We start from the raw sequence: 21,438 nt of genomic DNA, 5'->3' as shown, positions 1-21,438 counted from the left end.
TTCCCTTTGATGAAAGTATTTCCACAGATCTGAGCATATTTTATGACATTCATGAGCATGTATCAAAGTACTTTCTGAAAAGCTCCCAGGCTATGACTTAGATGTGCCAAGTACACTCTGAAATTTGGGGGTTGATCCCATTTCTCTGTGCTTTCCTAGTATGTGTATCATAATGGGAATAAATTATAAGATTCCTATTAAATTAAAGAATTGGGCGTTTCGAAACAGATAGCTCTATTACTGCAAATAATGTATGGAATTCAGGTTATTATGCAGGAAGTTGTAAGTATTTGTTTATTTTAAGAAGGTTTCTAGATTTTCCTTTATCAAGTACGCATTGCAATCAACAATGTTCATCCAAGGAGTATTTTCCCTGGAAGCTGGATGAGTACTTGTCAGGAGCAATCTTTTTTTTGGGGGGGAGGGGAGAAATACATTTATCTGTTTAATTATTCGACCTCACAAAATAGTCTTTTGGCAAGGGGAATTAAAAACTAACCATTGAGGCTTTAATTGCAATGTATGAAGTATACACATATTATTTATGAGCATACACAATAATTCCTGTGATTTCATTTGTTGTTGGGGTGGAATATAAGAGCAGTCACCTACAAAAGGTGGGTTGTGGAGCAAACACCCCAGAGCAAAGTGATTTCTAATCAGCCTCTTTTTCTTTGCATATGTGGTGGTAAAAGGATAAACGGTTCCAGGAAAAAACGTAGAATGCAGGCATTCTGTAAAGTGATGGCTAAGTTACTCTTTAATCCTATTTAACATGACTTATCTTTAGTGATACATGTTTTTACGTATTTTGTCTTCTGTATAATACCAAACTTGAAATATCTCTAATCCTGGAAAATCAAAGTCATACTTGCCAAATTTTTCTGACCAAATGTCTTTAAAATGGGTTTCATCATTTAAAATCTTGATGGTATTAATATTTTGGTATGTATGAGATAAATAAATCCATTTAAATAAAACAACTGTTTTAGATTATTTGCATTGGGAAATGAATACCATTATATTTGGTTAAATTTTCACCCACCCCAGGAAGGATGGATGATGCTAAAGTGTATCAGCACAGTTTCCGATTTCAGGGCTTTGCATTGTCCATGGTAAGTAACTTCTCTTTTTCTCCTTTTGTTTTTTTTTCCTAAACTTTCCAGGTAAAAGTACTCCTGTAAGCCACCTTGGGTCTGCAGATTTTTCCAAGCCCCATGATCCATTCCAGCCATTTGGGGCTGGCAGCAGTGACCTGTTTCAAAGTAAAAAGGGGTTTGGGGACCCATTTAGTGGAAAAGATCCATTTGCTCCCTCCTCTTCAAGTAAAACTTCTAAAGACTCTTCCTTGGGGTTTGCAGACTTCAGCTCTGTAAGTTAAGTTCCTTGTCTCTGAGCAAACCACTTTCTGCTCTGCTTGCAGCAATCTCTGTTGGGTTTTTGTCTTACCTGCAAACCTACTGTTCCCTGGCTTCTGTCTCTCAGTACCTTCATGCTGTCCTCATTGTTTTTGTATTAATATTTCTGTAATAAAAAGGCGTTATTTCAATAAAAAAGAAGTTTCCTACTAAATTTTCAAGGGTTTACTTGCATTTAAGTTATTTTAGTACAGTGTGCCTTTACTCTCAAATTCTTTGTAGCAGAATCTGTGTATTGTTTTTGTTGCATGGAGGCTATTTTGTAAACGGATTTTTGGGAGCCAATGATGTAAAGACTCAAAAACAATTGATGAAAACGTTTCTATAGCAATTTCACCATATCCTGAGAAGCAAATCCTTAAAGGGAAAGTTTCTAAAAAGTACTTGTAACTGTTTGTGGAGAAAGTTCTGACAAATTTGTTGCGATGTTTGCTGTATATGATGGAATGTGGTCATAGAGAGACACAGATGAGAGAGAGATTGAAAATTTAGCTGTTGAATTTTGTTCCTGTTCCTGATGTTGTAGAAAAGACAAAGAAAACAAAATGGTTTTGTAGAACCAAGATAGAAAGGTCCACACTGCACTCCAAAAGACAGTCCCAGAAAGTTTGAAAACAAAGCCAGGTCCCCATTCATTGAAAATGTCGGGGTTTCCAAAGCCTTTGGTTTTAGTGCTGAAATTGGGAACCGTGGTAAATGCAGTGGTGGTGTGGTTCTTATTGCTTCCATAAGTGGATAGAATCTGTTCCATCCCCAGCCTCAGGCTTCTTCCTCCTTTCACATGTTTTTGTTCTCTCATGTTGCCACGCAGTGAAGTTGCGAACTTAATCTGTTCCTTAACTCTGCTGGACACAGGTCAGCGTTCAACAAGGGGAGATATTTAAGCTGAATCTTTCAGGTTGTTTCTTTTAAATGTTTTCAGGGTTTTTTTCCTGGTTATTATTTAATATTAAATGTGTATCACTTTCCTATTTGATATTGTTAGCTGAGGTCATCTGTGCAGACTTTAGTTGGCCTCAGGGCTTTAATTTATCACTTTCGAAACGTCCAAGTTCAAGATTTGATGTATGTTTGACCACAGCTAGTTGGATTTGCACAGTTAAATTCTGATTGTATACAAACTGGTGACATTCTTAATAAAAATAAGACACGAAACCTGCTTTATCTGAAGTTTCTTCAACAACATCTAATTTCTTCCTGCAGTGAAAGACAAATGATGGAATGGAGTGACCGTTACCCAGTTACTGTCATCTTACTTTCCAGACTGTATTTCTTAAGTTAAAATGTGGTTTACTCTGAGTGATTGTATCAAATGATTAACCAAAATCTATGATCCCAATCCTGGTGGGTGCTCCAGGGTCACATTTGCTGTGCCATCAGGTTTTCACCTCAGATTAACTTTAGAAGATAAGGAAAAGTAGGAAAAATGAGATAATGAGCAGTAGTCACTTAACGATTCCTGTTAAATGGCATTTCATCAAATGAAATAAATTTTAAAATCAGTTTTCTGAATTAATTTCTCCTCCTGTAAGAAAAAAAGAAGTGTTGACTGAATTTGGCTGAAAAGACTGAGATTTGATCCCTTTTCTCCTCAATTTATGGGGGTTTTTCCTTTCCTATAATGCAATTTTGCTGCTACACTTGACAATTCTTAATCCTTCTGTGTGATGTTTTAAATGTACCAGTTACCTTGAAGTCATTGAGAATACTGTGCTTCTCTTTGCCTCTTGGCTGGGAAACTTTGTTCATAATGGAAATGAAAATCAGTTTTACTTACAGAAGGTTTTTGACATCTACTTCGAATCCATGGAATCTGAGAACAGAGTCATGTAGGACTGAATAATCAGATAACCTGATTTAACTGAAATCCTTGACTGTTGCAAGAAAGAACATGAGAACCTTCATTATATTTTAGTAGGAAAATCTGGTGCTTTTTTGACGCACTGTTCCATTCATGCACCCAGAGTTTACGTATGTTTTCATTGCATTCTTAACTTTGTTGCTGTCATTAAATACGATTCATTGGAACAAAACAAAGTCTTTTGGTAGCTCAGATTTCAGGTATCTCTGGGTTCCAGCTGCAGTTTACGGAACAACAAGAAAAATCACTTTTTTGCCAACAGAAAGTGTTTAAGTTTCCAAGAAACAGAACACTTAGAACTAAGCTTTTTGTCTCCATACAAGCTGGTAATTCAGTACACACAAGTCAGTGGAGCTTTTTGTGATTTGATTCATCTTGCTGCAGTCCGCTGGTTTCCTCATCTATGCCTTGGGTCTGTACTTCTGAAAAAGAAAAGAAAAAGAGGGGTTTAATGCAGTTACACATGTGACACATTTATAGACTTGGTGAAACCTGGACATATGCAAAAAAAAAGTTATTGTATTAAATTACCTGTAAATTACCTTTTTATAGACAATCCGTGCAAGAATCTGTGGCATTAATTAACTGTTCTATATTTATTTCACTACTCAATGGTGAGAGTTATCGCCTGAAAATTGTACTTTGTGCCAACGACTTGTAATAAGGCACATCCAGATTTGTTTCCAATGAATCACTGGCCTATTTTTCCTTTTTTTTTTCTCACTCAGCACTTTTAACCACAAAAATATAACTTGTGTCCCATAAACAAGTTATAATTGGGGCTCTCATAAACTTTGGAAGCCTTATCCTAGAATGGAAGCTATAGAAGTAAAACTGGTTTATCAACATTAAAAAAACATCCCAGATGGTTTGACCAAAGCTTCTTGTATTTCTGAAGATAGTAACTGTTAATTCTCCATCCCAGCTGTAGGATCTACCTGAATTCCTGGACTAAGTGGAGAATTCCTGCTTCTGTTTGAATCTGTCTTTACCTTGAAAAAAATAATCTATTTAAAATTTAGTGAGCTTTTCAATCTTGCCTATCAGCTGATATTATTTAAATGAGGAATTGTAATAGGGTCTCTCCATTTTAAAAGGAAAATACCAAAAGGTGTTACACTTCTGTTGTATTCTAGTAATATCCAAATGCAAAGATTCTCATCTAAATTTTTATAGCAAGGAAAGCAGAGAAAAGTAATTTTTTTTTTTTTGCGTCAAATAATCTCAAAAGTCATGTGGAGAGAAATAAAATGAGGAATGATGGGCATCCAGGGGCATAATTAAATTATGAGTAAATGAAAGTTGGGCTTGAGTTGAAAGAAATTCAAATAGGCATATTTATTTAAAAATACATAAAAAAATAAAAATTACAGATACAGTGCAGGGTGGAGGAGGAGGCTGGGGTGGGGCCATTACATAGTGTATATGCAGCTAGGCAGGGTTTAGCACTGAAACTTGCGTTTTAACACAGTTCAATATTTCAGGTTGGTCTGGGCAGGTGTAGCTGCATCAGTTTGTGCCATGGCACAGCAGGCTGTGCTCAGAGTCACTGTGTCCTGGGCCACAGGGAATTTGTGCAGTATACATCCAGCTGAAATTTTTCTCCTCAAAAAAACCCTCAAATAATATGTTTTCCTGCATACAAAAAAAAACCCCAAAACAAACAAACAAACAAACAAAAAAGGAAACAAAACCCCCCCAAAACAAATGAACAAACAAAACCCCAACAACAACAAAAAACCCCAAACCAGCAGAAGCAGATTTTAGAAGTGGGCTTTAATGCAAACATTTGCGTGCAGCTTTTCCCATCCTCCTCCTCCTCAGCAAATGCTGAAATTAACTGGGAACAGATAATATTTGAATTTAAAATTGCTATGATTTCAATAAAATAATTTAAGATTCTGTGCAAAAAGTTCAAACAAGCAAACTTCTGCATCTTTCAGTGGTAAACACTAGAATATAATTTCAGACGAGTTTTGCTGCACTGTACTTTTGTTTTGGGAAACCCAAACAGGTTTAGGAGCTGAATGTTATAGAGTGTGGTACTTTCTTAGTGTTCTCTGCTGAAGTAAGCTGGATTCGCTGACATTATTTCTTACTGGAGAAACTCTGTGTGTATTTTATGAACAGCAGCAGAAGCACTTTCGGTAACTTTTGATTTGGTGATGAAACTTCCCACATGTCAGCAGTGTCCAAAATCACTTAACAAACCCCTCACCCTTAGCAGGTACTACCACAATAAAACTTTCTGCTGTGCAGTTGCACAAGTATAAATAACTATTGGCTTTACCAACTATTTACCAGCTTTTACCAGCTATTTCTTCTTAAAAATGTCTGTAGTTGCTGTGCTTCCAAACCATTAACTTCCTTTTTTTTGTGTTTGTGGAGTTCTTGTTTGGCCGTTTTCATACCCAACTGAGCCACAGATGCAGGGACTTGCATCCCATGTGGGTTAATTTCCAGGTGGGAGGAGGAAGAAACTAAGGAAATAAACTAAGGAAGTAAAGGAAGGAGGAATTAAGGAAATAAATCAAGGGAGGAAGTGAAGGAGGAAGAAATTAAGGAAATAAAGGATGAAGTGAGGAAACCAGTGAGTGAATTTCTATCTCAATCTAGAACTGCCCTAAGACAGCCTGATGTACTTGACCTGTATATTTAATAAGTCTGATTCTTTGTATTTTTTGCATAATTTTTTTGAGCTGGTTGGTAACTTTAGTAATTCATTTTCCGTTTTCGTTTTTTAGTTTGGAAATGAGGAGCAGCAGCTGGCCTGGGCAAAGCGGGAGAGTGAAAAAGCAGAGCAGGAAAGACTGGCTCGGTTGCGGAGACAAGAACAAGAAGACCTCGAGTTGGCCATTGCACTCAGTAAGGCTGACATGCCAGACTCTTAAAGGGGGTCTCGGGCTCCACCCTGTCTAAGAGAAACCTTGGAACAAGGCTTTTATAAAAATACTAAATCCTTGGTTTATATTGTGAAAATAATTTTAGTCACCTTCAGATGGAAACAGGACTGGCTGGTTGTGTCCAACCAGGCCCTGTGTGGCTTCTCAAGTGCATAATCTGCAGGAAACACTGTATAAGCTGTATTATATGTTCTAGATAAAATTTATTGCTTATAAGGAATTTAATGTATAATCCTAAGGTACTGAAAGTTTCTTTATCTGAAACACAAATGTTGCATAGAGTAAACTGCAGCTTGTGAATCTGGTTTTTTATAACCTAAATTCCACTGGGCCTTTGAGGCTGCAGTATGAATTACAAAGAAAATGTCATAAAAAGAGAATATTTATAGAATTAGCTTTCACTTGTTACATTTATTTAATAATTCATGGTAGGCTAATCAGTACATCTTCTGTATCATCTATGTCAAAGCATAAACTCATTATTAGATGGTCCCTTTTTATCCAGAAGTCGTGGCATTTACAAAAGAATCTGACAATTTATGTATGGTGGATACAAACTCTGAACTCCATAAAACAGTACAAATTTGAAGACTCCAGAAATTAGTAGTACTTCTAATTAAAACATTTGTTTGCATTGAGTTTTAGTAATTGTATGCGACTAAAAGAGGGAGTGAATTCAGTTGTAGTAAATGGGATAAATAACTTAGCAGTTACATTATGAAGTAAAATTTTGCTTTATTGTAAGCGAACAGATTGCAGGATGGTGATACACATTTGGGTGCTGCTTTAATGTGACATCAAGAAATCAAGTGGTGGAAAAGTTGCCAAGGTTGAGGAGTGCTCACCCTTACAACTCATTGTACCCTCATTTACTCCAACTCTGAGCACACAGACTAGGTTGTGTTACCCAAGTGACTGGTACAGTCCCTACCTCTGCTTCTTTAATTCCACCTCTTTGGGGTTACAGATCAAGCAGATTTAGCTGAAATCAAGCCAAGTTGAATCAGATTTTAGTTGCCAAATACACATTCACACATCAGTTCTGGCAGCACTGTCTGGGTTGGCTCTAAAATACCGTTTGCAGTACTCAGACCAGGTAGGAACAGGTTTTATGTGCACTGAATGCTTCCACCTGGAAAAGACAACACAGAATGTGTTTGACATTAGAAAAATGAGTCTGTGAATTTAATTTGCTTACTAGAAATGCCTTTTCTGATTACAGGAATTCTAAAACTTCAGTTGTGTTTGCCTTGGAATTTTCTGTCTCATGGAGTAGGGATCTAGCACAACATTTTTAAATGTCCTCAGTCTTCTTTCCTGCCCTTTGTTCTCTGGGTATGCAAAGCTTTCCATTCTGGGTTTTTACTGATGCAGCGCTTATCTTACAACATCTTCTCTATTTTTTTTTTTAATGTGATATTCCTTCATCATCTTTAATGTGTTTCTATTTTTTACGTCCTTGCTTCCTTACTTTTATTTTCATACTGCAACGATAGTGCCTGCTCAGTGAATGAAAACAATCTTTCCCTGTTCCGTTGGGATTGCCTTACCCTGAATGCTTTCCTTACACAGAGGAGTCAGATTGGATCATTTTAAGCATCTTGGTAGTTCTCAGCTCTGGAATTCAGCCAAGATGTGGCATTTGTACTCTCAGGCTTTTGTGGGGAGGTAGGTGGGTGGGTGGGTGTGCAGACAGACACATCCATCCATGTTTAGGATGTTATTTTTAGGAGTCACAACTCCCCTTTTGCTGTGTGTCTGCTGTGCTAATGGTACCATGTGAAATGATGTGAACCTTTTATTCTCAGAAGGGAAGAAGATTTATTTCTTATACCAAAACCAACCGTATAATGATCTTTAATACTGTCCTTTAATGAGCCCTTTGGGATGCAATAGAAGCTATTTCTAATTGTGCAGAACCTGAATTGAAATCCCTTCCTGTTGCGATGATTTTTCTCTAATAGATGTTTGATTACATGATCAAGCATACTAAAACATCAAAAAATTCTCTCTTCTGTTGGTGTATAGGACTTGAAGTCTCTGAGAGCTAACTTAGGTCTGTCTTTAGGTAACATGATAAAACTTTTGCTGTGAAAGAGCAATTTTCAAAAGCAAGTGGCTGCAGGATTCTCAGTGAAGTTAAACACACTGTATCCATGTGTAAGATCCTCCTGCTCACTTGGACACAAGTCCTTGTGGTCTGTCTTCTGCTACAGTAAAATTTAGAAAGGAATACCAGTTCTGGACTGGATAATGTCACTCCAGAGGGACAGGTGGATGACTAAGTAGCTTGATGCAGTTTTGAAGTTCTGTACAAGACTTTCTGCTGCTTTGTCAGGGCCCTAAAATACTGAATTTATAATGCTTCTAAGCCAATGAGATGGTGTTTTCAAGATGTCCAGCAGGGAGGCAGAAATGTGAATTAATATTCACATTCATTCTATACAGAGATAGGGCTTGTTTTTGTATTTCCTTATTGACTCTCCCTCATATTTGCTTGGACAGTAACTGCAGATCAACAAATGAACAAGGACGGAACACAACATGTTGTCTATGCACAGTATTAGATTTAGGAACCTTAAGTTTTCTGAAACACTCTTGATTCAAAATGTTGTCACTGCAGTAGAAGAAAACCTAGCTGTGATTTCTCACTTTGTATTTAATCTAGTTTTCCATATAAAAAGGAAGATTCCCCACATTCTTTCCCTATGCTGTAACTCAGTATTTGTACAATACCTGCACTTGCTCTTTGAGGCAAAACTTTATCGCAAGACATTGATCTTCTTCCTCCAGAACAGTGAAATTTAAAGCACAAGCAGACCTTTTGCTATTTGGGCAGAGAAAATACATACAGTGTAAGATATGGCAAATGTGAATACCCCCAGTGCATATACAGTGTACAGTGAGATCCATATTATTTGTGTCTATGTGTGTGTATATATATATATACATATATATATATATAGTATTGTATAATGTAATCATAGTGTGTGTATATACTCTACATGTCCACATGCCACGTCCAGTATATAGCTCCTTGTGCTGTACATAAAATGTGTATATACAATGAATATGTAGAATATGCAGATATATTCTATATATTAAAGCTTGTGTGTATGTATGAATTCTGTAACCAGAGATGGATACAGAATTGGAATCTTTACAGAAATTTAGATTAGCTCATGGCTCTGAGAATTTCAAAGTCCTGGTTAAAGAAAAGAGGAGAAATGACTTCTAATCAATTTGTATCAAGATTTCTTTCATTGACATGAAAAACTGTGTTCATTAGCTGTGCCAGGTGTAAGAGAACCCTGGCAGAAAGTAGTAATCATCTGCGCTGGATGTAATTTCACATTCTTCGGAGTTTTTAAAGTATCTGTTTGGAATGTAGGCTCAACTGCTGATCTTGCATGTCATCTTTCTTCTCTGGGCTGAGGCAATGAGTTTTTCTCCTATGTTTGCTTGTAGTTTCACTTCCCTCTTTCCTTTTTTTGCCTTTATAAAAAATGATTTGTAAGGAGCTCTTCTCATACACACACTCCAAACAGTCACAGGCAAAGGTGGAAAGCGTGTTTTTCTTGCTTCATTCCAGTTAGATTGGTTGTGCATAATTGTCATTTGGATTTCAGTTCTGGTTTTCCTCCATTTCCACCTGAGCTTTTACTTCAGGAGGAATGACTCTCCATTGCATATTTGGCTTAGACAGAAGAGTGGGGGTGATTCTGCTTTCTACTTAGATAAATTATTAGACTCTGTGGTACCTTGAGCAATCACTAAGAGTTTAGGAGGGTTTTATGGTGGCATATGGTTTTATGTATGTTTTATACAGAATATACACTACTGGAATGACTCATGGAAAGCCCTGGATTGCACAGAGCACTGAGGCACAACAGTTAAACAGGACAGACAGACAATTACTCATGTTGAACCTGCACGTGCAGACAGTGCACGTAGGACACAGGTACTGAATTACTGCATTACCCTTCACAGAACTGTGTTCACATTTGCCTTGAGTGGTTTCCCTCAGTTACCTTCAAACTGTGTCGCTGTAAAACCTCCCAGTCACCTTGCAATAAAACCAGATGCTCATAAAAATCATACTTCCACAATAATGCTGTATGAAATATTTTTATATAGGCCAATTTTTCCTTATGGAACCTCTGCCCTGTGAGGGTCATCAGTCCTTCCTATATCTTATTCCATGTACTGTGCTCTCGAAGTGTAAGAAATTCCAAGCTGTGTCTGTGTAAGCCGTTTTTTTTTTTTTAATTCCCATCTGTGAAATCCGTTAGCAGTATTGTAGAGATTATTTTGTCATCTTATGCTCAAAGATAATGCACTTTTCTTGGATTCTTCTTATAATCCTTCTGGGGTTACTATTTCTTCTTCAGTGTTTCTCCATTGAGAAGAACATTTGTTCTGTAGAGCCGTGGCCCAAGGAGTTTTGGTCCAAGTAGAATTGTTGCTTTCCCTTGTGTAAGAGTTTGATTTCTCCTTTCTTCTGCATTTTATTCCTCCCTCTCAGGAGTTTCATTTCTGTTTAATCCTCATTTAGAGCTGGAACTCTTTTGAAGGGAATTGATCTCTGCTATTAATGATCTAATTCAATTATCTTCCTTACTAGTGGAACAGCCAAGTTTTTTGTTATATATTTGGTTATATATTTCATCTATGTAGACTTCACAACAACCATCTTTTCCTAGAAAGGAATTTTGCTTGCAGTATGATGGAATCATAGAAGATTTTATTTTTAGAGTAAATATGTTAACTATAATTCATTGACACACCTGTTTGATCAGTTGATATACTGCTCTTTTTACTTGAAAGTTTTATAAATAAAGGCTAATTTGTTATAAAATGGAATTTTCATTTTTCCAACTTCTGCCTCTCCCTTTAAGTTTCAAAGGAAAACTCCTAGTGACTGTGGTTCCTTCTGCTGTTGCAAGTATGGAGTGCTCTTCTGGTGTCCCTTTTAATATACCATTATTCAGTCTGATTTGAAAAAGGTGGAAACACAAAGCAGAAACTGCAATGGTGACCTAAATCTGACTAATATCTCCAAATATGTACATTATTGTGGTTATATTTATCTTTCAAATGTTATAACAAATTGTGAGGTATTTTAATTTTAACCCATCTCATGTGTTTATTGTTTAATATAAGAGAAATGTTACTGTTTAATATAATAAATGAAAAGTTACTTTTTGGAGCTCTGAGATTTCAGCACTCTTTCTTTACTTTTTTTTTTGTCCACAATTTCCCGAGTTTTTATGTTAAATTTGTGAATCTTGCTTTGACCAACCACTCTATTCTCTGCACTGAAATCTTTTCCTTGTTGGCTGGTTTCCTTGTTGCCCTCTGCACTGTTTTTCCTCCTGTCCTTCCCTTTCTTCCTTGTCCCAGCCACACTTGGGCTGAGCAGACCAGTCCCAAATCCAACACCACACCCTTTCCAAGCAATTTGTGTGCAGCAATGCTGGATGTCCTGGCAATTTACACCAGGAGTGGTTGGGGAGATCACCAGAGACAACCTTTGGCTGGCTGGAAAAACACACCTTACTAGTGGGCTGTTCCATTTACTCACTTTGACTCATTCTTCTCCCAGCTGTTCACTGGCTGTTCCTGCTCACCTGGACAAAGTGAGTAGCTGGTTGCCAAGGCAGGTTTCTCTCCAATATTTTTAGTACGTTGACATTTTGGAGCAGGATTTGACTGCAGCATGTCACAGATGGGCACAACTCCCTGCCCAATTCCTCTCATCGTGTCGTGCTTCTCATCTCTTACAGAAGCACGGCTCAGTGCTCCGTGTGTTGCTCCCACTCACATTTTTGGGGTCTGACACACACAGCATTCTCATCCCCACGCTTTCCCAAATGCTTTCCTAATCCACGTTGTCCGGGCTTAATCTCAAAGGACTCCCCTGTACCCAGCATGAGCTGAGAGCCCCTTCACTGGGAAGGGAAGAAAAGCAACACCATCCTGTTCAGGATGTGGAAATTTGACCCTAAAGGCTGCCCAAGTCTGAGCCCAACTCTTAACCTCTAACACAACCGTAGCATTTATTGACTGTACTTAAATATGTCCCAAGCCCAGCTCTCCTCTTGGAATTCCGAGCTCCCGGAGTTGTCAGTGCCGCCCCTGTGCTGGAAGTGCCATCAGGTTTATCTCTGCAATTGCTGATCTCCCATCTGCTGGACGTGACTATCAGTGTAGTCACTCTTGAGTACCTTTTCCCTCCTGTCTGGTTGGCATTTTTTTTAATGTAACGACCACAATTAAAGCTTTTTATTGGTGCTGATGCAGCGTATCATAAAATTGCTGTAGCCTTCCTTATTGATGAAATATCACAGGACTCTGCCAGAGGCAAACATAATATATTTCTGCTTTAAAGGTCCTTGATCACAGTTTTCAGAATGACAAAGCCCTGTGCTCTCTGCCTATCCCTTGCGTCCACAGAGAGGACATCCAGGCATTCTGTATCCCTTATTTTGCAGTATAATATGAAATCATTAAGATAAAAAAAAACCACTTAAGGCTGTCATTACACACAGGCTGTAAAAAAGTGGATGTTGGGATCTGAGGATATTTTTGTGTGTGTTTTGTTTTGTGTTCAAGCCTCAGGCTCAGTAGCTAGTCACCTAATAAATGACACAGGAGATCATATCCAATATGATATTCCAGGTATTTCCTGATGACATAATAAGTCAGAACTACAGGTATGCTCTGAGCTGTAAGAAGTGCAAGAAACCAAAGTAAAAGTGAGTTGAAGTGATACCCCATTTAGTTATAAACCTGTACCAGGTAAGTTCACCTGCAGTTTCTGTGTTGCTGAATTTATGCTCACAACAACAGGCAGAAAACTTCTGATTTGCTAAAAGGACTTACAGTGGGAGCAGGTAAATAAGCAGGTAACTAATGCTAACAGTGGTTACAGAGTAAATGAAAACTTGGTTGCTTCTGCTCTCCTTGTGCTTAGAAAGGAGGTTTTGGTAAAGTTAACCCCTCTTCATTCTATAAAGCAGTCCTTATCATTCCTCTTTAGTGTCTGCACTAAATATTATAAGATCAAATAATGGTGGCTGAAAAATCAGACCTCAAAAGAGTAAATCAAATATATTTTCTACCAAACAAGTTCAGGATAAATCCCTGCATCCTTTGCATGCTGCAAGTGGAAGGTGCTGGTTTGTGGCAGGGGCTGTTCCCAATCCCAGCTGAAGTGATGGGCAATGGGTTGTTTAGGATCAAATCATACAGAGCTTTAAGGAGTCTGTGGGAATCAATATGTTGAACTAGTTACCTCCAGCGCCTATGAATTGGGCATGGCTATGTGCTTCAGGTTACCAGTGTTTGGCTTGTAAACCAATTACTTCTTCAAATCAGTGGGAAGCACATTTCTGCCACAGCCTGGGCCACGGCAGAGGAGCTGCTGCAGTGCCAGAGTTCGGAGCTCTGACTGCTTCACTCACAGCACACAAGACATGTCTTGGGCAGGTGGCATTTGGGACAGACCCAGCTGCTTCAAGGACACCCAGGAATTTTCAGGTTTGGAGATGCCACCAAGTAGGTTTTGGATGCTAGCAATGGGGATGGATTTCTCCCTGTTAAATTACATGGGGTTTGGGTTGAATTTTTTGCTAGCTACCATAGTGATGGCTACATGACTTTGTTGTAGTTGTTCTATCTAAATATAGCAGAAGAAATTGCTAGAGCTTGGGGTTCTGGCTTCGAAAATTCAATTTAAGCGAAGCCTAACAGCTACTCTGTGTTAGAGGCGCACAAAATAGCTTGAGAAACCACAGAGCTTCTACCACAGAAAACCACAGAACCATACAATCCTATAATTTGAAAAGTGGACAAACTTATTTTGGCGTTCTTGTGGATGGAAGACCAAAGTTTAGAGCCAGTCAATGTTTTCAGGCAGTTTGTAAATGGCTGTGAGTAACCAAGGGCTCGCACAGGTTGAAATGCCCCATCCTGCACGAGGTGAGCCATGGCCAGTACTAAAGCTTCAACTCTCCCAGATGTGATCAGCTGCTAAACTGAATCTAAAATAAACTTCCAGAAAAGCCACTGGGTTTCTAGTCCAGTTTTCCACTTCAGGGTTGAAAAAAAGAGAGTTGAAAGTGCCCTGCCTGCTGGCTTGCCAGGTGCTGGTTGTGCAAAGGGTGCTGGTGCAGTGCTGGTTGTGTGCAGGGTGCTGGTGGGGTGCTGGGCTGTTTCACAGGGCACTGCTGTGGTGCTACCATGGTGCTGGTTGTGTGCAGGGTGGTGTTGGTTGTGCACAGGGTGCTGGTGTGGTGCTGGAATGGTGTTGGGATGGTGCTGGGTGAGCACAGGGCACTGGGGCACCTTCGAGAGCCAAAAGGCGACCGAGCCAAACGGCCCTGTGGCGGCTGGCCCTGGTTCTGCTCTGGGCCATCTCAGGATTACGGTGTGTTCTGACAGCGAGGTCCCATCTCGGGGGAGTTTAACTGACTCTTCTCAAGTCAGTGGGTGAGGAAAAACCATTTTCAGCAGAGTGAAACACAATGCTCTGAAACTCCATGTGGAATGAACAGACTTAGAGCAGTGACTGCTCTGGATGGTACCTGAGTTTGGCAATATTTACTAAAAATTTCACTAGGATCGTTGTGCAGGATTTGCCTGTTTCTGCACTTAACCTGCTCTATCTTGTCTCACAATCTATCTTACAACAATAGTGAACCCATGGCTGTGGTATCTTACATTAATATGTGTGAAAATCTTGTTTTCAACGGACTCTACATTTCCTCCCCTCAGGTTTAACTACAACTTCTGTAGTTTTTTCCTTTCCCTGGTATGTCAAAATCAAATCTGGGATAGCTGCAGGTTGTGGTCGCTGGATGCTTCCTGGGAGGCAGATGGTTAATTAGAACAAAATTACTTAAGAGATAACCTGATGGTCAGTTAGTAGAAGATGTGGAGCATTAGTGGTTTCCTGCTAACTAGGGGAGGCTTGGTAGATTACTGGAATTACAGCGACACATCTTTGGATGTACTCATTTAAAACAATTAAAGAGAGAGAAAAAAAAAAGAGAGTTGACAATTACTCATAATGGAATGTGAGAAGAATAAGATCAGCATCTCTTTTTTTTCTGCTACAAGATGATCTCAAGATTCAAGAACATGCAGTTTCCTGTAAAGACCACGTAGCAATTATCACAGATGCCCTCCCTTAAACAATGACAAGAAAGTTTCTTGTGAACTTTTATTAGTGCTTTGTCCCCCATCCCATTCAGAGGCCTGTCTTTATATATTTTTATATAAGGTCTTTTACATTTATGCATGGGGATTCCTCTGCTCTCTTTTCAGTTGAGTCACAAATCTAAAAGCTCAGACACCAACACCTGATCCTCTTTCCTTGTCTCCACTGCCCATTAGGCTCTGAAAGCTATTTGGTACCACGCTATCAGGCAGATACCAACTGTCTTGTCTGAAGACTTTCTAGTGAGCAGCAGCAGAGGCAGCAGAGGTGATAACCCTCACAGCCAGACTCTTACCTGGAGCAAAGGCAGGTTTGAATGCTCTCATGCTGAGGCGCTGGAGGAGAAGCTGGAGGAGTAGGAGGAGGAGGAGGAGGAGGACGAGGAGGATGAGGAGGAGGAGAAGCACCCAGTGTGGTGGTGGGTGCTGCAGAGTAGCCACATGAGGGTTTTTTAGGGGTTAGTGACTGTGTTGACATTTATTTCTGCACAAAGGCCCTGAGCAGCACACAATACCTTCGTACCATTCACTGGCTGCAGCTGACTTGGAATCACAGAATCGCAGAATGGTTTTGGTTGGAAGGGAGCTTAAAGTCCATCCTGTTCAATTCAAGCCCTTGCCATGGCCAGGGACACCTTCCACTAGATCAGGTTGCTCCAAGCCCCGTTCAAGCTGACCTTGAATATTTCCAGGGATGAAGCAACCACAATTTCTCTGGGAATTCTGTTCCAGTCCCTCACCACCCTCACAGGGAAGAATTTCTTCCCAACATCCCATCTAACCCTGCCCTCTGGTAGTGTGAAAACATTCCCTCTTGTCCTGTTGCTCCAGCCCTTGTAGAGTCCCTCTCCCGCTCTCTTGGAGCCCCTTTAGGCACTGGAAGGGACTCTGAGGTCTCCTTGGAGCCCTCTTCTCCAGGCTGAGGATTTGGAAGGAAAGAAAACTGGTCAGACCTATACCCAGCCTCTACTAGAGGTCAGGAGAGGACTGGGGACAAGTCGAGCCAGATAAGTGCATTGTGATGTTGTGATGCTTCCAAGATCTTCCCCACCACTGGAGAGCTCTTGGGCCCTTCCCAACGCAGATATGGGGCTGAGCACTGAGATGTCACACCTCTTTGTCTTTTAAATTGCATTACAAAAAGCAATTGTTTAAGCTTGCACTGTATTACTGAAACCTGGGTTATAACAAAAACTGGGAACACTGAAAACTGGGAATGACTAAAACCATTTCCAGTTCTTCAGAAAGAGCAAGGGAAAGCCAGGTGAGTGTGAAGAGATGAGAGTAAGAATTTTAAAAGTTGTTTTCTTAAAGTTATAAACACCAAAGGACATGCTGAAATATGAAAATATTTGGCTATGGGGAAAGAGAAGGAAATACCTAGAACTGTTGCAACAATGAATGTGCCAAGTTTAGAACATCTTTAAGTCATCCTCACTTTCTGGAATTAGATTGTGCAATTTATTTTTTTTCTAGCAAATAAATGGGTTTTGTTTTTGATGAAGAAACGTTAAAGCTCCCTTATATTTCACTTTGAAAGAGCTATAAAAGTGAAATGTGGAACTCATTCTTCCATGCCAATGATTAGAAGCCCAAAATACATCTGTTCCACATGAACAACTTCAGCCTTTGCTTTCACAGAAGAACAGCTATATTTGTAGTTGCTCTAAATGCATTCCTGTTGATTTCATTCTTGTGTATTCTAACATGTAAAGTCAGAAAGAAGGTCCCTATCTTGACTAAAACCAAGTTCCAAGTATCCAGATGTTAAGGAAAAAAAATGCTGCAATATTAAGCTGAATCTGCAGATTTGATTAGCAGTGATGTACAGGTATCCAGACTCACCACAAGATCAGAGTTGTAAAGACAGAGGATGCCCATCAGACTGTCAGAACAACTGCTTGGATTTACTGCTTGGAATTCTGAGCTCATTTACAGCTGAGAATTCTTTGGGGGCTCAATTTGACTTTTGCAGCTCTCTTTACCCCTATAGCTGTTGCAGTATCCAGTTTATTTACAATTAGTTTTCAGAGTCTCAATTCCTGGCTGATTTTCCCCCCAGAAAGTTACTAACTTTCTTAACTCCTGAAATCTAGGTGACACTGCAAATTATTAGGTGAATTTAAGTGCTGGGGAATGAATTATGGAAGGTATTTTAACCTGTATTGTGAATTCATGCTTGAATTCCACTACTGTTCTATTGGAATTCTGCACTGAGCTCTTGAGAACACTGATAATTTATGTACAAGAATGCCTTAAAATAAGCCTCCATAATTACAAAAATGCAGTGTTTAAATTTATAGTAAAAACCCACACACTGCTGGCAAAACTATAACTGCATCTGGAAAACATTAAGAATGCTATTAAAATAGTCTAGCATAAACTAGAAATGAGACTGAAATTACAGTGTTGCTTACTTAACCATTTTAAGGAAGTATATTTTGAATATGATCTACTTTCCTATTTGATTTTTTGATAAAGCACTGTACTGTGTCTTATTTACCACTGAGAATAACTTACTTACTCTGTTATCTGTTTCAGAAAAATCCATGGCTCAGATTTAAGTGTCTTCCTACAGTTGTTGATAATTTAAAACACAACCAGGTGGTTGCTGGTCCAGCCATCAGGGAAAAAGTAACAGGGAGATCTCAGAGGAGAATGAAAATCATAGCAATTAAAAACTTATTTTATTAAAAAGATGAAATGTTTTCAAACATTGAAAAATTATGTTTTTATAAAAACAGAAATAGGCAAAATACCCATTTGTCTTCTATTTACATATACAATATTTCTCATTGTATAAAATTATTTACAATATATAAAAAAATTACAGTAAATAGGTTATTTTCTTACAAGACATCAAGCCCTGTACTTCTAGTGTAGATCATGGCAAACAAGAATATTATTGCACCTGTGAACCAAACAGTCTAACAAGAGGAGTGTTCTCTTAGCCATGCCTTCAACTGAGATCTAAACTAACATTGTTAGCTACAGTAACATTCATTTTTTTATGCCTTCTAGGGTCAACTTCAGGCAGTTTCCATACAAACATTGTCTTGTAAAGCTTAGGAATGGGCAGTTAAAATCGGGGGGAAAAACCATATTTACAGCTTCTTCTATACAATCTGTATGGAGTCTTACGGAGTTTACCCTTCACAGAAGCTTCATAAATAACCCCTGTTCTCCTGACCGGGACGGGCAGGTCACTGATTCAGTCACGGCAGATTCTCTGCAGGAGATGCCTGGCTAAGGCTCCTTGTGTCAGATCCTCAGTGTCCGTCCTGGAGCGTCGGTCGGTGCCTCCCTATGTAGTACCAGCTACAGGTTTTTAACGCTTCTGCACCTGAGCAGTTAAATAAGGTCCACTGTTGGCAGGGCAGAGTCCCTGGGGCTACATGTGCCGCTTCATGTGCAAGGCCAGGTGGTCCGACCTGGAGAACGCCCTGTCGCAGAGGTGGCACTGGAAGGGCCGGTGGCCCGTGTGCTTGCGATAGTGACGGGTCAGCTCATCAGAGCGCGCGAACTTCCAGCCACAGCCTTCCCAGTTGCAGTGGTAGGGCTTTTCACCTGTTTGGGGAAATCGGAGAGCATGACTCAGCATGGCACCATATACCAGGCAACCTGCTGAGGTTTATCGTAGCTATCCCTTTATTTGCTACCAAGCCCTTTCACAGCAGGATCCAAGTGCTTTTAAGCTAAACTACAAGAAATTCCTTTACTCACCCATACCTGCAGTGAAAATCTTTGGAGAAAGGGCTTTAGAAGCCCTTAGAAAAACTTTGACTACATAGGTGAACACTTAGGTCACAGGCCTGACCACCTGCCATAGCTCAGCTGTGAATTTAACAGACTACAGGATAAAAGCCCAGGCTGCAAACTGTTTTACACAGGGCTATCCCCTATCCCAACCGGCACACAGCACATCTCCGTATGAAGGCCATCAGCAACATTTACCTGTGTGTGTCCTGAGGTGGGCCTTCAGGTGTGAGCTCTTGGTGTAGGTCTTCCCACAGCCGGCATAGGTGCACGTGTGAGTGGCCGTCCTCTTCCTTGGCCAGGACCGGCGTCCTCGCTTTGGTTTGGAGTCCAGCAGCTCCAGAGGGGAGGAAGGAGGGGTGAGCATGCCCCTAGGAGCCGAGGGCTGTAAGGGCAGGCTGTCCTCGAAAAGGCCAAACTGGGAGGTGTTCTGGTACTGGAGGTGGGTCTGCGGGTGGTGGAAGCCGGAGGCCGGGTGGTAACTTTGCTGGAATGACACGGACGAGGGACACATCATCTGTGTGTGGCAGTCGTTCACCATGAGATCGTCGGGGCTAAGCGGGGGCGTCTCTGCCCCAGGGATCTGGGGGGAACTGGCCACCCGGGGCTGCTCGTAGGCCATCATGCAGGTCGCGTTCCCCTCCTGCTTGATCTTTGGGCAAGCCTGGGGCACCAGACCCAGGACCGGTCCATAATTGTCCATGTCGGGTTCGGGCTTAATGTTCTCAACGAACTGCGGGCTCCCGAAGGTGGGTGTCACAAAGAACCGCCCGTGGACGCTGCCAGAAGGGCAGTAGTTGGAGTCCATATCGGAACGCATCATCTCCGGCACGATGCCGGCGTTGTAGGGCGGGGGGCTGCCCTGCTCCAGGGCACTGTAGCATCCCGGGGACGGGTTTGTCTGGTAAAAGCCACCGCTTTCGCCTTGGGCAGGGGGATAGTCCCCGCCGGCAGTGCCCTGGCCGTAGCCATCGCTGCCCATGGAAAGGATAAAATCCAGCACGTTGTTGAGATCCTCGTCCTCTTTGCGTGGGGAGAGGCCGCCCCAGGTGCCGGCGGGGGTCTTGGCCTCCTGCTCGCACTTCCACCTCTGGGGAGAGAGAAAAGGGAGAGGGTTAGAGGTGCCGTTCGCCTCGGGGAACGGGGCTGGGGGGACGGACTGGAGTCGCAGCGGGGCGGCGGCTCCGCGGTCACTCGTGCGATGAGCCGTCGGTGCTGAGCGCGGGGGACACTCACTTCGTGCAGAGCTTTCTCGCGGCAGGGGCTGGCGAAGGTGGCGAAGGAGGGTAGGGCGGTGTCGCTCAGCGCCATGGTGCGGGACGAGCGCGGCCGGCCGCTCTCCGCACCTTATAACGCGGGCGCGGGCGGCCTCAGGCCAATTGCAGGAGCGGAGGAAACGCGTCCCGGACGGGGCGGGCGGGAGGCAGCGGCTCGGGCGCAGCCTAAATTTAGCCCCGGTATAAAAGGACGCGGCGGCGGCGGTCCCAGCCCGAGCGGGGCGGAGCGGAGCGGGGACGGGCCCCCTTCGCCGCCCTCCCCTCGCGGGCGGCCGAGGAGCCGCGACCCCCGTCTTGGGCAGTGGCCGTGGAGCTGTGACCTCCACATCGGGCAGTGGCCGTAGAGCCGCGACCCCCACCTCGGACAGAGGCCCGAGACGGGACGCTGAGGGGTCCCTGTCCCGAGTGAGCTGGGGGGACGCCGAGGGGTCTCTATACCCCTGCTCCAGGGACACTGAGGGGATCCTGTCCTGTGCTGAGGCTTGGAGGGACTTCGGTGGGATGAGGGTCCACAGGGCTTTCCTTGCCCTGGGAACACCTACAGGACCCTTCCTGACGTGAGGGGACCCTGTGCTGAGACATACTGTGAGCGACCTGCTGTGGGGTGGAGGGCATTGAGGGCTCCCTGACCTGGAAACACCAAGGGACCACCTGTGACACGAGGGGACACTGGTAACTACAAGCTTCAACGGAGACTTTGAGGGACTCGCTGTGGGATGGGGAACACTGAGGGGTGCTTGCCTTGGGGCCACTAAGAAAGACACCATGAATTAGGGGTTTGATCCCCCCACACCTCAGAGCAGCTGCCCTGGGGCATGTGGTGCGATCAGACTCAGAAAAAGAGGGTGGCAGTGGAAGGTGTCCGGAGCACAGTGAGGGAGACATGCCCTGCTCCCATGGGTAAACTGCTGAGCTGATGATGGGGCCCTCTGGCACTGGTCACCCTAAAGGTCCCAGATGCATCTTGGTGCTGACAGAAAGGTGTTCGATGCCACTCTTGT

The 21,438-nt window shown here is 41.9% G+C and overlaps 2 protein-coding genes across 4 annotated transcripts in view; one reads left to right on the top strand and one right to left on the bottom strand.

Moving 5' to 3' along the window:
* Nucleotides 1–11,391, top strand: part of EPS15L1 (epidermal growth factor receptor pathway substrate 15 like 1) — a 50,219-nt gene extending 38,828 nt beyond the window's left edge. For 2 of the 3 annotated variants that reach the window (XM_039566134.1, XM_039566133.1), the window contains 2 exons: nucleotides 1,167–1,372; nucleotides 6,024–11,391. In XM_039566134.1, coding sequence (XP_039422068.1) covers nucleotides 1,167–1,372; nucleotides 6,024–6,170 — 353 coding nt within the window. In that variant the 3' untranslated portion in view covers nucleotides 6,171–11,391. The remainder of the gene's footprint in view (nucleotides 1–1,166; nucleotides 1,373–6,023) is intronic. The other variant, XM_039566135.1, reaches the window with a different exon arrangement.
* Nucleotides 11,392–18,069: 6,678 nt separating this feature from the next.
* On the bottom strand, nucleotides 18,070–20,517 carry KLF2 (Kruppel like factor 2). The gene is made up of 3 exons (XM_039566387.1): nucleotides 20,397–20,517; nucleotides 19,359–20,250; nucleotides 18,070–18,971 (listed from the first exon to the last, which is right to left on the bottom strand). The coding sequence occupies exons 1-3, from the start codon at nucleotides 20,469–20,471 to the stop codon at nucleotides 18,796–18,798; spliced, it is 1,143 nt and encodes a 380-aa protein (XP_039422321.1). The 5' UTR covers nucleotides 20,472–20,517; the 3' UTR covers nucleotides 18,070–18,795.
* Between the last annotated feature and the right edge of the window lie 921 nt (nucleotides 20,518–21,438).

Source organism: Corvus cornix, chromosome 28, assembly GCF_000738735.6.
Source record: "Corvus cornix cornix isolate S_Up_H32 chromosome 28, ASM73873v5, whole genome shotgun sequence".
Classification (NCBI taxonomy): domain Eukaryota; kingdom Metazoa; phylum Chordata; class Aves; order Passeriformes; family Corvidae; genus Corvus; species Corvus cornix.
The sequence above is the reverse complement of the archived record's forward strand: the minus strand, read 5'-3'. Positions and strand labels throughout refer to the sequence as shown.